Here is a 17,769-nt window from a genome sequence, read left to right as displayed (position 1 = left end):
GAGTACATCTCTTTCACAAGTGGCTGTAAGTTTCTATTCACAGTTGAATTGATACAGTCATACAATATTGAACTCAGTATAAGCCCTGTAAGACATAAAATTAAATGAGTTTTTAACCTTTAAAAAAGATCTCCATTTCATTTTAGGATATATTGTTCCTTGCAGAAAGACTCATCGTTTTTGCTACTAACACTGAGATGTTTGCACATGCATCTCTAATCTGTATGTATCTGATTATTACTAGCCATAATTGGTTGCACTTGGATCCCTGGCGCCTGTGTATGTCGGGTCCTTTTCTTCCTCATTACTCCCTATGGCAACTGAATCTTAGATTCTGCACAGGAGAACAAATATGAATATTTGAGACAGTAGAATTGAGCAATGTGATATAGACTTTTAAAAATATAGATTGGAGATGTCTTCCAGTATGTTCGGCCTTAGAAGGAATCAGTCATCCATCAGCAATGCAGGAAGTGACTCTTGGGTTGGTGGGGTTGTCATGGGGCCGCTTCTTTGGCTTTAAGGCCTAGAAGTTGATTGAGTTGTACTAATCCGAAGCCGTGCCCCAGCATAACTCAGCAGAGCAGTGCTCCATGGTTCTAGTTGCTTCTCCTGCTTCCCGCTTCTTTGCGTAGAACTCAGTATAGAGCTGAGTTGTTTTTAGCTTTACTCACAGCTGTTAACAAGCTGTACTGGCTCCAGTCCTATTAACCACACCCTCACATTACTGACTTAATCTAGCTATATATCCTGTAGCCAAGATTATGAGCAAGCAGTCTATAAATTTGCATTTCTGTCGCACCGTGACTAACAAAAAAAGATCTGAAAAAAAAAAATGCAGATGAACTGGTATGACATTCCATGCTGTAAGGTGTAATTTTAATGTCCCCCAACTTCTGTCAGTGCCACTGCTGGAACTAGGAAGCCAGTAGGGAAGATTTGGGTTTTGACACAAGTCTCCTGTCTCTTGCTACTCACTTATAAAAACCACTGAAACTGAGCGTTCGGCCCTCTTCTGTGGGTGGTATCTGTAGACAACACTTCCATGCTTTGATGAGTTATTCTTGAGTTGACCTGTTTTAGGGCAAGGTACTTAAGCCGTGTTTGGAATGACACTGATGGATAGCTGAAACTGATGTTAGAAACTCGATGGCTGTGGTGCAGATGAATTATATGCAAGCCATATTTTTGGTTACTTATTAAAAATTTAAACTAAGAATGGTGACACACATCCAATTCTGGATCTGTAGCATGACTTAGAAATCTTAGTCAGTAATGAGTTCATGACACAGACATTTCTAATTTTAATATAAAAAGATTTTCATTTTAAGTACTACTATGAAATATTGAGTAGTAAAGATTATAGGAAAACATCCTTGTGTTACAGTGCAAAATATATTTTTGGTCACTCCTTTTATTTTAAATGCTTTTTTTAATATCACTGTTCCTTCAAAAAGATTAAGAATTTGCCGGCAAAAGCTTGAAAACGTAATTCTAATAAATGAAAATGTCTTTATGTTTTACTAGGTCTTCGCAAGCATGATGTATGCTTTTTAATTACTGTGCGTCCCACAAAACCTTACGGCACTAAATTTGACAGGCGGAGACCTTTTATTGAGCAGGTTGGCCTGGTTTACGTCAGAGGCTGTGAAATCCAGGGCATGTTGGATGACAAAGGGCGAGTCATTGAGGATGGTACGGTGGTCTATGCATTTGAGAGACTATGTGTCTAGAGTGATAAGTTTTCTTTAAAGCTTCTCTATTAGATGCTGAAAAAGATGGGATTTTTTTTTTTTTTTTGGTCTTTTTGAGACAGGGTCTCCCTGTAGTCCAAGCTGTCCTGGAACTTACTATGTAGACCAGGCTGGCCTTGAACTCACAGAGATCCACCTGCTGGGATTAAGGCATGCGCCACCACAAAAAACTTCTAAACATGACAGGAATGATAGCATACAATTGTAATCTGTCTGATTTCCACATGTACCCATGTGCATGCACACCGGTACTCCCACAGGCACAGTCATGTACAATCATGAATAAAGAAATGCATAATTAATTTAAAAGCTATTTTACAGTGTGAGTTGGCACTTGTGTTCTTTTGAGGGTTATTACTGATTATGTCTGAAATTCTTTTTGTCCTGACTTCTTTCCAAAAGTACTTCTAAGTTTTAACTACACTGATGGCTCATGTTTCCTTCTCAATTTGGTTGCTAAACATGAGTCCACTCCTTCTACCTGTGATTTGGGGATCAGGGTATTGCTAATCTGCTGATGCTCAGGTGCTTCATCTCTAGAATAAAAGGGACTAGACAGGCATGGAAGGTGAGTAGAATAAACATATGGCTGCATACTGAGACCAAGATTGGAAACCGAAGATCCCAAAAGAGGAAAGAAAGCAGAGCCAGGCAGAAGCCCCTGAGTGTTCAACCATTAGCTGCTCATATTTCTGTGAATATGAAAGCTCCTTTCCTGCTAGTGATATTAAGTAGAATGTGGAAGGTTGAGAGAAGTGGTCAACCTCTGCCAAATTAAGGAACGTCCTAAATCCTAAAATACATACATACACTTACATACACATACATATACATACATATATGTGCATTTTTTAATCAGAAAATATTGTGTACTTCTTTGTAAGGAGATGTGAGTAAAGTTCTTTGACTCCTAAGATCTTCTATAGCAAAAAGAGAATATGCTTTCAACTTTTAACTTCTTGGGTTTTGAAATTAATAAGTTGAGTCCAGTCTGGTAAGGGGGTGTTGGAGGTAAGTCTGGCAGGTTATTATTTCTAGAAAAGGAATACTTTTGATGGTCGAAAAATACTATTTAATTTAACAAACTTTAAAAAATGTCTAGGACCTGAACCCAGACCCAATCTTAGAGGAGAGTCAAGAACATTTCGAGTATTTTTGGATCCAAACCAGTATCAACAGGATATGACCAATACAATACAAAATGGAGCCGAAGATGTGTATGACACTTTCAACATCATAATGAGGAGGAAACCAAAGGAAAATAACTTTAAGGTAAATTTTGACTCTGTAACTAAAAATACTTACATCATAATTAAAGTAATCCTAAAATATAAATGCATAAATAGTAGGTTAAAGGGATTTTTAAAGAAAGTAATTCCTTGATTTTTATTCTGACCAGTCTTGTTATTAAATAATGATTAAATATGAAATTTAAGGAAATCCATTTGCTAAATCTGTTTTGTCTTTTGAAGAATTTAAATCCAGGTTTGCTCTGCCTTTTTTTTTTGTCTATTACATGCTCAACTTATGACCCAGAATGAGATGAGGAAAGCAGTGAGATCATCTTCTGGGTCTTCTTTTTAAGTTCAAATTGGGCATCCATCCAAGGAGTCTTTAGAATACAGATACGGAGTTCGACTTTGAATTACTCTCTGAAAGGAAGTACTATGCTTCACTTGTTAGGGATAAGAGCAGACTTGTGAACTTACAGTTTTACTTTCAGAGTTTAGTAAGGCAGAATTTTAGTAAAGGAAGATATGCCAGAATTATTCCTTGAAGCAAAATAGGAAGCCTGAAGCAGTTTGAACATTGCTAACACCTGGCTTTTGCTGAGTGCCTCTTTCCTCTCTGCCCCAAGATGTACAGCTTCTTCCACATCCATCTCTACCACTCCCTTGCTCTCTCACACCCATTTCTATGTCAAAGAAAACAGAAGCTTGGCAAAGGAATTCATCCTCCATCTCTCCCTTTACTGAAGACCACCACAGTGGCAGAATCCTTGACTAGCTTGTCTTCCACTCACTCTGCATGCTATCTGTCAGTACTGTGAGTGGCTTGCCACCACAGCGGATGCCACATCCAGACCTCTTACATCCCTGCTTCTAGTCCTACCTGCTCCTACTCAATGCTATTCTCTAGCAGTTACATGACCCTCTTTAAATGTAAGTTATACTTCCGTGCCCCTGTTCCACATTCTTTAGTGGTTTTCTGTTACATTAAAGAGTTCTTGATAATCCAAGAGACCCTGTCAGTATATGTCATTACATGCCCTGTGGCTTCCTCCATCATTTTTTCCATTCCCATACTTCATAGTAGTCATATTGAATGTGCTTTTTTTCCTATTTAACAACCCAACACTACACACAGTGTTGCCCTAGATTATTTCCCTCAGTTACATTTACACAGTTTGTTCTTGGAGTTTATAGGAGCAGCTCAGTTTAAGTGTCACTTGAGAAGTCTGTTTTCAAGTTTTACAGTACCTAGGACAGTCTCACATTTGCTTTTTAATACTTGAATCTCAGTCACATGACTAAAATCTACAAAATATGCCTTTTTCATCTGTCTGATCATTTTATTTAGTGTCTCTTGTGTGTCTTATGCAGAACTTGTAAAAAACAAGACACAACTTATACCTTAACTACTACTGAGGAAACTTAGAAACACACATAACTACCATGAGAGGGTAGACGGTTCCAAAGTTATTTTTAAAAGTATGTGATAAAAGTTAATCCAAAGCAGGCATTCAGGCTCAGGTGCAAAAAAAAAAGAGTTGATGAGCCTGCCTGTGTTTGAGGAAGGAAGAATGTTTGTTCAGTGTCTTGGATGTTTCCTTGTGTACCTGGCTTTTTGTTTTTCCAGTTAGACCAGCTTGCTCTAATCTGGATCCTCTGCCTCTCGCCTGGACCATTGGAATGGCAATGGTCTCTTTCCTAATCTCATAATCACCTGTTTATGTACAGTTTAACACTGAGCATTTTACTCTGTTCCTTACAACATTTCTATAACTTTGTGTTAATAGTGAAATAAATCAGAACTCTTCAGAAATTCCTATCTTGCACGAAATTTTCCTCCACGAAGCCTTTCCTAATGTTAAGTCTCCCCCACATCCATCTCTCATCTACTATGAACAGTGTCCTCAAATACTCTTTTTTTTAAACAGGGTCTCACTATTTAACCCTGGCTGACCTGGAACTCATTATATAGACCAGGCTGGCCTCCAACTCAGAGATGCTGGGATTAAAGGCATGCACCACCACACCTAGTAATATTCTTTTCTAATTGTCGTGTTCTGCCATTCTTTGTCATAGTTTACGGTCTCCTTTATCTCTATACTAAATTTATAATTTCCTTAGAGGGCAGAGCTCTCATCTTAATTCATCTGTGTTAGGGAACATACTTGTTGATCTAGTCCATCCATTCACCCACCCATCCCTGCTTTTCTAAAAGTTACATTTTAGCGAGAATTTTAGGTAGTGGTAAGCATAGTTGCACAGTGCCAGGTGCACTAGACAATCTAAGTGTCCTATGCTATCCTGCAATTTTATTTCTGAATTGGGCTATATAGAATTTATGAATAAAAAACAATTGATTTGGTTAATTTTTTCTTTAAAATTAATAGCCTTGCCTCCTAATTTCTATATGCAGAATATATCACTTTGTCATAATAATTTGGGGATAATCTAAAATCTTTCCTTGAGTTCAGTAATTCCTCTTGACAATGTATAATGTGTGTTAACTACTGTAATAACCTGTTATTGTAGTCTTAACTATTTAATTCTGCAATTTATTTGACATTTTTGTCATTTAATTCATTGTTGGCTTTTTAATTTATTTCTCACCATGCTGATTTTAGTGTTTCTAAATTGTGCTGTGTTTCACTGAAGAACTGTATATTATCAAGATGGAAAGGCAGGCTTATGAGGAAGCATTTTTTTAAGGGCCTGTTCTGTGTCTGTAATGGTGGGTTTTGGTGGTTGTAGTGTTTTATTACTGCTGGATTGATGTGAATAATCTGACTTTCATCCCGCTCAATAGGAGTCAAGTGGTAAACTTGTTTATGTCATGCTGTCTAAACAAATGCTTAATGGATAAACTGTTCTTGCTAACTTAGTTCTTTTGTTTAACTCAGTGTATGGCATCAGCTGAAAATATAGCTGTTGGTTTAGTCTAGCCAAGCACCTGTCAGCAGAAAATAGCTTCTTGTCCTGAAACACGTGGAGATTCTGGATCAGCGCGGCCAGCTCTGCATTCCAGTGAAGTGCAAATGTTTGAGATGTCTGTTGACACAGTGCTTTTCTCTCCTTTTACTGACAGGCTGTGCTGGAGACTATTCGGAATTTGATGAATACTGACTGTGTGGTGCCCGACTGGCTGCATGACATCATTTTAGGCTATGGGGACCCAAGTAGTGCCCATTATTCAAAAATGCCCAATCAGATCGCCACTCTTGATTTCAATGATACATTTCTTTCCATTGAACATTTAAAAGCCAGCTTTCCTGGTCATAATGTTAAAGTAACTGTGAACGACCCAGCTCTGCAGATACCTCCTTTCAGGTAAAGTCAGAACTGATATGCTCCTTTCAGTCACTCTGTAGTCCATCTGTTAGACCATCAGGACTCTTGGGCATTATATCCAAATTACGTTTTGGCAGTCCCTACCTTCATAATAGTTACTGGGATAAGACTATTATATTTGAGTCTATTTCTAACACTCAGTCCAGAAGCTATTTTAAGACCACATTAGGAGTAGTTTCAGGTCTCACAGGAGATCATATGTTAGCTGAAAAGAATGATATAAATATAGTAGCTGACTAAAGAAATATGCTTTTACATCTCATAGAAAATCTAGTATTTTCTGCCAGGTGTGGTGGCACGTGCCTTTAAGCACAGCATTCAGGAGGCAGAAGCAGGTGGTTCTCTGTGAGTTCAAGGACATCCTGCCCTGCCTAGTGAGTTCCAGGCTAGCAGGAGCTACAGGAATGCCCTGTCTCAAAATTTAGTATTTTCTTTAATTATGGCCACACAGGCTTGTGATACTGAACTTCATTTTTATTTTAGGAAACCAAATGTTTCTTTTGCACTTGCTTGCCTTTCACAGATTTTAAATACAGGTTACTTAAAGTACTGGGGGCCAGAAATACTTTAGGGTTTGGACTTTTTCAGATTTTGAAATACTCTTACAGACTTCACTAGTTAAATATTCCTAATCTTAAAATCCCAAAACTGCAATGTTCCAAAATTAAAGAATATTTTGAGGATCATCTCAGTTTTCAGATTCTAGAGCATATCAGATTACTAGGGATATTTAGCAGGTGTTCAAAATATAGTTAAGTAGATAATTCAGCATATTAAAAGCATATCCTTTGTTATACCCAAACCTAGTCTTCTCCATTCTTCCCTAAATTGTGTTTATTACAAATCATTCTTTCAGTCCCCACATTTACTATTTTTAGTTTATTTATTCTCATAACTCCTGCCCTATAGTTTAGATTTTGTGTTAAGAACAAATTTTTCATATCACTCCTGACTGTTACATCTCTAGGCCCTCAAATCTTTATGATGGCATGTCCTTCCTGCCTCTTCCCTCATGCCCTTTGTTAGAGCTGGAGCCATTCCCTCCCTAGCTGACCAGTGATTGCTCAGCTACTACTTACTAAATCAGGCTGACCTCTAAGCCACCTTAGCTCTTAGCAACCTGGCATTGTCTATTCTTCAATGGGAAGAAGATTGGTAGAAGTACACATAGAGGATTAATTTTTTGGTGTGATTTTAGGACTCTCATTGAGTACCCTCAGGCGTCTGTGGAGCACTGACTTCTAACTCTAAGCTGAGCACCTCTGCCTTAATGCTAGATGTCCTAGAAGTGTCATAAGACCTTCCAGCCTATCCTTACTTTCTCTGTTGTTCCCTATATTCTGGTGAAACTTGCCTGTTTGTACTTGGCCTCTGCTGCTACTTTTTTCTTCCAGGAAGTCTTTCCTTCCTATCTGTATCTGAGAAACTAATGCCTTTGGAACTCAACTTAGGTGCCACCTGTCTCTCTAAGTCTTTTCTGAATAAACAAACATGAATAAAGCAATTTATAGTGTACATGACAGAAATATTTAATGTTTCTTTGATTCATCCAATAATTGAATGACTTTTTTCACAATCAGAAGACTTTGGGGGAGTTGAGGTTGAGACGGTCTCCCCGTAGCCTCAGCTGGCATGGAATTTTCTGTGTAGACCAGACTAGCCTGGATCTCACAGAGATCTGCCTGCCTCTGCCTCCTGAGTGCTGGGATTAAAGGTGTGCGTCACCACCATGCCCTGCTTGCTCAGCAAACTTAACGCCATTTTAATACTTGTAGATCTGCTTTTATTTCTAAGTTTATATAGAAATAAGCCAGAAATGTTTCTTATACATTCATTTATTTACATAATGTCATGCACAAGATAGCAGATATTTCTTAACTTAAAAATGAACACACGTTGAACACGCATTTTGTCCTGTAGGATAACTTTTCCAGTAAGAAGTGGAAAGGGGAAGAAAAGGAAAGATACAGATGGGGAAGATGAAGACACCGAAGAAGCAAAAACCTTAATTGTTGAACCTCATGTTATTCCTAATAGAGGGCCTTATCCTTACAACCAACCCAAACGGTAATCTGATTGCCTACTCTAGTTATAAGTATGCTCCTAGCAAAAGTGGCGTAGGTGGTAGAAAATAATGGGATGGCATTACTTCAGATGAGCTAGTGGTGCTCCTAAATCCTCCAGTTCTCTTGAAGCCTTAGGATACTTGGGTTTAAAACCTTAGAATCCCCTTTCCTTCTGCTCTGTCAATTGTCTGAACAGCTTAGAAATTTTAGGCCATTCTTTAGCTGCCTTTCAAAAGCAAACATTTTCAGTTACTGTGAGAATGTTACACAGCTACCGTAATTTGAGCATGGAATTCTTATGTACAACAGTAGACTCATGAGTGTGTGTCATCACTAAAGTGGCATTGTATTTGGGAACCACAACTTCTAAAGGTCAAAGGGGGTCTGGAGTAGGCTGATTGTATTGAGAAACAGCTGTTGTATTTATTCACAGCTTTATTCTGAGCAGTTGTCTGTGTAGTGGTATGGGAGTGGGGATAGACAGAAAGAGCAGGAAGAGAATGAGAGGGCAAGAGCAAATACAGGACTGATGTTTAGACCTCTGTTCATTGTTGTCGGAGCATGTACTAAATGTTATTTTTCTATATTTCTGACCAACTTGTATTTACTCACTTATTTTCAGTAATACAATTCAGTTCACTCATACACAGATAGAAGCCATCCGTGCTGGAATGCAGCCTGGACTGACTATGGTAAGAAAATTTCTGTAACATATGTTATTACATGAATTAAGAATAGAAAAATTAAAAAAGCAAGATTTTTAGTGTATCCTATTTGAAGCATTTTAAAAGCCCTACTGAATTTAAGTACTTCTAAGTAATTGCCAGCATCGTATACAAAGCCTGATTTCGGCATCCATGAATAGAGTTTTACTAGAATACGGCCATCCTGTTATTTTCTATCACCTATGCCATTTTTGCTATAACCACAGAATTAGATGCTTGCAACATATTGTTGGCCAGATTGTGGTCTGCCAACAACTGATACTGAGAGATTTTCTTCTTAGCTTCTACCACCTCAGCCTTGGCACTGCTGTGGCCTAGGATGTGACCTGACCTAGTGATGTACGTGCATGTGTGCTTAAAATGGCTCTCTTGTTTCAGGGGGTACATTGACTTATGTGTGCCCATTAGATACCTTGGAATGCTTGATTCTTTATCCTTGCTGATTTTATCTACTGCAGTGGTAACTTCTGTGGATTAATGAGAAAAGAATATCAAAGTCTCAAATTTATGTTTCTGCCTTCATTTCTGTCAATTTGTGTCTAATCTGTTTTGCAGCTTTGTGGATTATCCATGCACCTTCAGGGTTGTTCTATCTTCTCTTGGTGAATTGACCCTTTATTATTATGCAATGTCTTAATCACTGGCAGCTTTCCTTACTCCAGATTTCACTTTGTCTGGTGGTAAATAGCGTCGACATCTTTTATAAGTGTTTACATTATGCATCTTTTTTGTTGTTTTACTTGTGCCTGTTTTTTATTTGAAGCAAGTTTCTATAAACAACATAGTCTTGGGGCCTATTACCATTTTAGTTTTTAATCAAATATTTTTTTTCCTATCTGTATACAGTTTTCTCTCCAGGGAGTTTGATGACATGATTTTAGACTTTAGCATTCTCCCATGGCTGTAGGAGTTTCTAGGTTGGGTGATTTCTGTTGACCTACCTTCAGGTTTGCTCTGTCCTTTTCTCTGCCCTAGCCGTTATGTTACTTAGTCCAACCAGTGAGGTTTGTATTTACTATTTGATGTTTCAGTTGTAGAATTTCTATTTTCTAATAACTTGGTAACTTGGTTTATGATGTCTTCATCACTTTTAGGTTGTGGGCCCACCTGGAACAGGAAAAACAGATGTTGCAGTACAAATCATATCCAACATCTACCACAATTTTCCAGAGCAGAGGACTTTAATTGTTACTCATTCCAATCAGGTAAATGACTGTTTGGTGTGTGTTGTATGTCTGTGTCTTTGTGTCTGTGTCTGTGTCTGTGTACATGCATGTGCCCATACTCAGGACCTTTTACTTTGACACTGAAAGCATTAACTCTTGTCAGTAGATTTTCTTCATTTAATAGAATTGGGTATTCCTTGGACACAGAGGTCTACAGTGTATTAATGCTGGATTGAGGGTAAACTCCTGTGAAGGTACATGTGAATATCTATATTATGTTAGAGGACCAGTATGTGTTGTGTTAGCCTTTCAGAGGGTGTCAAAAACAGGAAAGAACAAATAATTGTTTATTAGTGCTCTGGCATAAAAGGTGACAGATGACTCTCAGAACATCCTAGCACGTGGGGGACTTGTATTCCTCTAAACCTAGAGGAATCTACTCTCTCAGAGTCTACAATAACTTCATTGGATACATCTTTGGAAATTTTGATGTGCGAAGAAGTACAGTTATTGAAATTCTAGTTACTCTTTTTGTTTAATTGGCAATTTTATTCTTAGTTCATTCTACAGTTCATTTATCTGACATGGTTTTAAAATGTTTTTGGAATTTATAAGTAATGGTGGCTTGTACAATATGCTGAATTTTTGTGGGGTTATCAATTTGGGAGGAATGAGTTAATTTAGACTTCACTTTGATAAATGAAACAAAAAATCATAGAAAGTTTAAATTTTCAGTCTGTACTGATTATATCTAATAGTAAGTTCTCAGGATGAAAGAATAAGTCATGTGTATTCTTACTGAGTTTTGTCATGCTGTGTGGTAGGAGTTTCCGCTGCTCAGCATCAGTATGTGTACCAGTCAGAGAAGGCCACCTTTCAAAAATAGCCAAAGAATCTCATGCTTGCTAAGGGCTTTTGTTGTCCTTTGAAATTCAGAACATCACTGGTGTCTATCAAATAGCTGCTTTTTATTGACATGTTGCTATTTTATTTGCCAGGTCTCTATCTGTCTGTATCATCTGTACAATTTTCTGATACCTTTCTAGCTCACAATGAAATCTTGAAGTTTTTCTGAATTTGTAGTATGTAATTTTGCTCTCTAAATCTGTGGTTCCTTAATATAGATAATAAATAATACCATGCAGTCTGATCAGTTGATTCCTGACTTTTAAATAGTATGAAAAGTTTAGATAGTGGGAAATCCCCCCCCCCAAAAAAAATTGTATTAATAGCTTCAGTTTCCTAACTGCTAGAATTTTGGCAGCCAAGGATACATATACTACAGTATAGAGCCTGGATGTTTATATGTCAGCTGGATGGGCAGGGTTGAACTAGGGATAATTGAGGATAAATGTTGATTGGGGAGTAGCATTTTAACTGATGTCTTTATTTAGTGTATGTTACCAAATTATTAAACTTTTGCCTCTGCAAACCTTTTTCTTTTCTACAAAACTTTTCTGAAACCACAGGGATCTGGAGCATGAGTACTAGGATTTGAGAGAACCCTAAGAATGAACATTTCATAGGTAGAAACAAGTGAGTTCCAAAGAGTTCTCATCAGTCGTTTGTGATGAGGCGTTGTAGAGAGAATTAACTTTCAGCCTAAGAGGAGTGGTGGCCTTCTCTTTTCTGGTCCTCGTAGTGAATTCTCCCTGCACACACTCCCTGCTCAGCCTTCTCGCTGTCCTTTTTCTCTCTACCTCATGGGAATGCTGTTGGGTAAAATAAAACTCAGTGTGTTTTATTATCTTAGGAACTGTTGCCTCTTGGAGGAATGAGCACCTGAGCCAGTGCCTTTCTATCTCTTTCATAACTTAGAAGTAGAGGCTTGATGGGCAGGTAGTTTTGATAGTTTCCAGTTACTCATTTGGCCAAGTGTGCATATGTGGCAATATCAGAAATCAGTATTAAATAGAATTTGTAGACATTATAAATTAAACCTGTTTCCTTCAGTTTCAGTTTTTTATATGTACTTATTTTTATTTTTTTTATTATATGTGTATGAGTGTATTGCCTGCATGTATGTAAGTGCACCTGTGTCATGCAGTGCCCACAGAGAACAGAAGAGGCCATCAGATCCCCTGGAACTGGAGTTACAGACAGTTAGCTGCCATGTGGATGCTGGGATTCAAACCCAGGTCTTCTGCAAAAACAGCCAGTGTTCTTAACCGCTGAGCCATCTCCAGCCTGCCAGTTTCAGTTTTAATCTTATGGAACTGGACAATACACTGTCTTTGTAAATGTTAGTTTTTGTTCTATTTCAAAGCACTTAATGAGTCATTTAAACCCCTGTCATCCTTTTTGTTTTATTGACCAGGCTCTGAATCAGCTGTTTGAGAAAATCATGGCTTTAGACATTGATGAACGCCACCTCCTGCGCCTGGGTCATGGAGAAGAAGAGCTGGAGACAGAGAAAGATTTCAGCAGGTAAGTGAGTAGGGCTACGTTTTGAAACTGTGCACAAGAATTTTCCCTCTATTAAAGAAATATCAGGACTGGAGAGATGGCTCAGTGGTTAAGAGCACTGACTGTTCTTTCAGACTACCCAAGCTCAATTCCTAGCACCCACGTGGTGGCTAACAACCATAACTCCAGTTTCAGGGTATCAGATGCCCTCTTCTGACCTCCACAGGCATTGCATGACATGGATGCACTTAAGTACATGCAGGCAATACACTTAGACACATGAAATAAAATAATAAAATGTTTTTTTTTAATGCCAAGGGAAGTATAGATAATTAAACTTAATTCAAAACGTTCTAGTGTAACCTGTTGACACAATGTCCTTTTACTTCAGTTCATGTATTCATACCTATATTTTATTATTTCATATTACTTATTATAAGTTGAATAAACATACAAATGTAATTTCTCCTACCACTAGTATTTTGTTTCTTCAAGTTGCTTTACGATAACGCATTTATATTTAAATTCAGATAATAGCATAATTAATATCTGAACATATTCAATATAGCTGTTGAATATGACCCTCGACCTTAAATGATAATAAACATCAGAAGTGTGTTATATTACTGTTGTTATAATGTTTCTTCTGAGTTCTTGCATTACAGAGATCATCAAGTACTTAGTTTCTGAATAGTTAGTATATTACACAAGTAAAGACCAACACACTGTCAGCTAATGAGGTTCTAGTTCTTAAGCTTGGATCAGCCAGTCATACTTCTAAATTCTTCCTGTAAGTAATTCCTCATGTTAAGGCAAACTTATAAGAGTAGATTAGGCAGGTAAGATTGTTCAGTGGATGGGTAAAGGTGATGATCACCTGAAGATGCAAGCCTAACGACCTGAGTTCCATCCCTAGAACCCACATAATGGTGGAAGGAGAGAAACAGTTTCACAAAGTTGTCTCTGATCTCCTCATGCATGCTCATGCACACGCACACAATAATAATAATAATAATAATAAGGTTTAAGAAAGACAGTTCAGAATTCATTGACTATAAAGATGCTAATGGAATATTTATACTGATAAAATTGTTATAGAAAAAATTTGAGTTATAGGGTAAACAGAAAAAGTTACCTTATAAGCATCCTTATAAGCCAGAAAATTCTTCAAAGTGCACAGCAAGCCTTGCTTGGCATGGTAATATAAGTCATAGCTCACAACTTGGGAGCTTTAGAGAGAGGAGAATACATTTCTGGGACAGCCTAAGCTATATCCCATCTCAAAAAAGAGAAAGGAGGGAGGGAGGAGGGTTAGGAAGGAAGGGAAGGGAAAGAGAAGAGAAAAGGAAAACATAAACCATTTCTTACTGTCTTTTACCGGTAATCCTGTACTGCCTCTAAGGCAAACCTCTGAATGACTGAGAAGCCAGAAATATAGAAAATAGACTTCTTCCTCAGTCAGTGCGGTAAGATGTCGGTAGCAGTGACCTGACTATTTACTCTTGCTCTAGACATTGAGGTGTTAAAACACTCTCTGTTCTTGTGGAAAGAGTATGTATAGATTTGTGGATCTAATTCTGGTTTCAGTACTGTATTCTTCCCTATGTGTCTATGGGCAAGGTATCCCCAAACTTCTGTTTTCTCACTCATTCAGCAAATATTTATGTTCCTGCTAGAACCAAGTGCTAAACTATAGGGTATGTACATCAGAAGAATGACCAAGTGCGTTTTCAAATTATTTTTCAGAGCTTCTGAAACAGACTGCTTTTGTGATAGTCGTGCAAAACAGTGCTGTTCAAAGCCCCCAGTCTGTTTACTCTGTGTTCTTAGCCTGACTTTGGTTTGGCACCAGAATGCACTGTGACACTCGTGCAAGTTCTGATATAGGTAAAAAAGATGATAGCCAAACTCACTGATTTTTTTTCTCTCTACCCAGACTGCTGACATGTTTGCATGTGAACACTGGTTATACTTTAAATAGCTTTGTTATAAAGTGGGCCATGATATACCACTTGTGGTTTAAGTTAAATACTACTTAAATAAATTAGGCTTTTTACAGTTTTTTTCCTCTGTCCATTTATAGTTTCTGTTAGGATTTCTGAATTTTGCTGACAGATTTCTTCAAAGTTTCTACATTACACAGTGTTGCCTTTTTACCCATTTGACAATTCTAGGTATGGAAGAGTTAATTATGTCCTGGCTCGAAGAATAGAACTTTTAGAAGAAGTCAAACGATTACAGAAGAGTCTGGGGGTTCCAGGAGATGCTTCATATACCTGTGAAACTGCAGGCTATTTCTTCTTGTATCAGGTATGATGCTAAGGGCTTTAAAGTCAAACTTTATAGTGATATTGTCCCTAGTTGGAAACTGGTCTGAGTTCTTGGTTTTTTTTGAAAACGTCTTGAGTTTAAAATATATGGTATAAGCCGGGTATGGTGGTGCACACCTTTAGTCCCAGCACTCGGGAGGCAGAGGCAGGCGGATCTCTGTGAGTTCAACTCTACACAGCAAGTTCCAGATCAGCTGGGGCTATAGGAAGACCCTGTCTCAAAAAAGAACCCCCCCCCCAAAAAAAATTTAAAAATTATAAGAAAATGGTTTGGTTTTGTTTTTAATTTTTTTTAATTTTTAATAACTACATGATTAGAAGAAGCATTTCACTGCAGCTTTAACAGATTAAGTAACACACTCCAGAGCAAGAGTACATCTCTTTCACAAGTGCTTGCAAGTACTCAGTATAAGCCCTGTAAGACATAAGATTGAATGAGTTTTTAACCTTTAAAAAAGATCTCCATTTCATTTTAGAATATATTATTCCTTACAGAAAGACTCATTGTTTTTGCTACTAACACTGAGTTGTTGGTACATGCATCTCTAATCTGTATGTATCTGATTATTACTAGTCATAATCGGTTGCACTTGATCCGTTTTTTGGTCTTTTTGAGACAGGGTCTCCCTGTAGCCCCAGCTGCCCTGGACCTCACTATGTAGACCAGGCTGGCCTTGAACTCACAGAGATCCGCCTGCCTCTGCCTACTGAGTGCTGGGATTAAAGGTGTGCGCCATCATGCCCCGCTAGAAAATGGTATTTCTAAAACTGTTATGAATATATTTTAATTCTTTGTACATTTATTTATTTTGTGTGCATGCGTGGTGGGCATGTGTGTGCCATGTGTTGCGGGCATGTATGTGGAAGTCAGGCCAACTTTGTGGAGGTGGTTGTTTCCTTCCACCATGTAGGGTCCAGGGATCAAACTCAGATCAGACTTGGCAGCAAGCAACTTTATCCACTGAACCATCTCTCCAGCCCCCTGTATTTTTTTTTTTTTTCAATTTTTCAGTCTACTTTATAAACAACTTCAAATTGAAGCCAATGTTGCTACTTTTTAGACAGATTGGGGTTTGTTTGTTTTGGGTTTTTTTTTTTTTTTTTTTTTTTTTTTTTTGTTTCAAAGGGGGCGGGGTTTTTTTTTTTTTTTTTTTTTTTTTTTGCTATTGCAAAGGGTCCGGGTTGATTCTCATTCTCTTTAGCTTCACTATAACACTGTAACTAAAATTTCTACCTTCGTACTGGTAACAAAGTACAGTTACATAGTTTTATTATGTCATTAATCAACTAGTAATGGAAAATATTCTTCTTTCAAATACCAAAAAATAAATTCTCTTTTAAAGTTAATTGACTTCAATTTAAGGGTGTACTTTTGTTACAGGTAATTTTTTGAGTGTGAAAACAATTGAGAAATAGAAAGCCACAGAAAGTGAATAAGAATAAACGTAATAGTCAATTGTATCACTGATAATTTTAAGTGAATTAAGGCATAATCAAATAATGAAATTTTTACATACCTTGTTTGTTCTCATTTTATTAATGCTATTTGTGTATTTAGAAGCATCATATATTGAAAATTTGAATGAACATAGAGAATGGGCTTGGTCTCCTTCGTAGGTACACAGTTTCCTTCAAACTGAGATTTTGTGGTTTCTTGTGAAGCAAGTAGGATGTGCATTGTCTTACAAAGTAGTCTACGTTAGACTCAGGCTGTTCAGCACTTTGAATAATGGAATAAAGATCATTCTTGTCACACACACACACACACACACACACACACACATCTCATAAAATCTACTTCTAAAAGCATAGGAATAATCTTGTAATAGTGTATGCTTGTGTAATAACTTTGGAAGAATTAAGTTTAAAACATCATAGTATAGCTCAACAGTTTTTACCATGCAGGAATCCCTGGGAAAGTTTTTCACAAGGCCACATTCCTAAGCCCTGTCCTAAGAGAGTCTTATTCAGTAACAGTGCAGGCTAGGAATTTATATTTTTATTTAGTTCCTCAATACTCAGCCTTGGAGCTGCACTTTGAAAATACTGAAATTGTGCATAAAATGACCTAGGAGAACTGGCAAAACAGGTTAAGCAGGATCTCGCCGATAGAGATGTGAGTAATGACAGAAGAGGTGAAGCTAGAAAGACAGGTGAACCTCCAGATGCATACTGGGTGCAAAGCTCTGGAGAGGACTGGAAAATTATTAAGATTTGGATTGATACGCACCAGACTAACTGAAAAGCTGATAAATATGAGCTTAACCATATTTGGAGAGAAACAGCTAAGAAAAAATAGAACTTTCTTTATTCAGAGACTTGGCCTCGTTCTTTTCATTTTCTTTCTTCTCGTCACTCGTCTTTCTTTTCTTAGCATTGGCAGTAACCTGTCTTGAGTACTTGAAGAATCTGAAAAGTCCAGGATGAGTTATAAGATGACCTTAAGGTACTTTTCCGTTTCTACAGTTTTAAAGAGCCTTTTTCTTAAATTCTTGTGATCCTTTTTTAAGAGGAGCAGCCCATCATTGGTTTGGACAAGAAATATTGATACTGGGCCAAGGATTGCCTTGTTCCCCTTTTCCATTACCTCTCGATCATATTCTCACAGAGTTCATTTTAGTTTTATCATTTAAAATGTAATCCACTGGGCTGGCGAGATGACTTAGTGGCTAAAGGCACTCTGGCCAAGCCTGAGGACCTGAGTTCCATGTGTGGGACCCACATGGTGGAAGGAGAGCACTGCCT

General features: G+C 37.6%; 1 protein-coding gene across 1 annotated transcript in view; it reads left to right on the top strand.

The window, feature by feature from the left end:
* The window catches only part of Aqr (aquarius intron-binding spliceosomal factor), a 93,771-nt gene that overhangs the window by 48,278 nt on the left and 27,724 nt on the right, over positions 1-17,769 (top strand). The window contains exons 18-25 of the mRNA XM_008841163.3: positions 1,528-1,695; positions 2,857-3,026; positions 6,069-6,310; positions 8,252-8,398; positions 9,020-9,089; positions 10,217-10,327; positions 12,606-12,715; positions 14,869-15,004. Coding sequence (XP_008839385.1) covers positions 1,528-1,695; positions 2,857-3,026; positions 6,069-6,310; positions 8,252-8,398; positions 9,020-9,089; positions 10,217-10,327; positions 12,606-12,715; positions 14,869-15,004 — 1,154 coding nt within the window. The remainder of the gene's footprint in view (positions 1-1,527; positions 1,696-2,856; positions 3,027-6,068; positions 6,311-8,251; positions 8,399-9,019; positions 9,090-10,216; positions 10,328-12,605; positions 12,716-14,868; positions 15,005-17,769) is intronic.

The sequence above is a fragment of the Nannospalax galili genome, unplaced genomic scaffold (assembly GCF_000622305.1).
Source record: "Nannospalax galili isolate Female #2095 unplaced genomic scaffold, S.galili_v1.0 scaffold999, whole genome shotgun sequence".
In the NCBI taxonomy this organism is placed as follows: Eukaryota; Metazoa; Chordata; class Mammalia; order Rodentia; family Spalacidae; genus Nannospalax; species Nannospalax galili.
The sequence above is the reverse complement of the archived record's forward strand: the minus strand, read 5'-3'. Positions and strand labels throughout refer to the sequence as shown.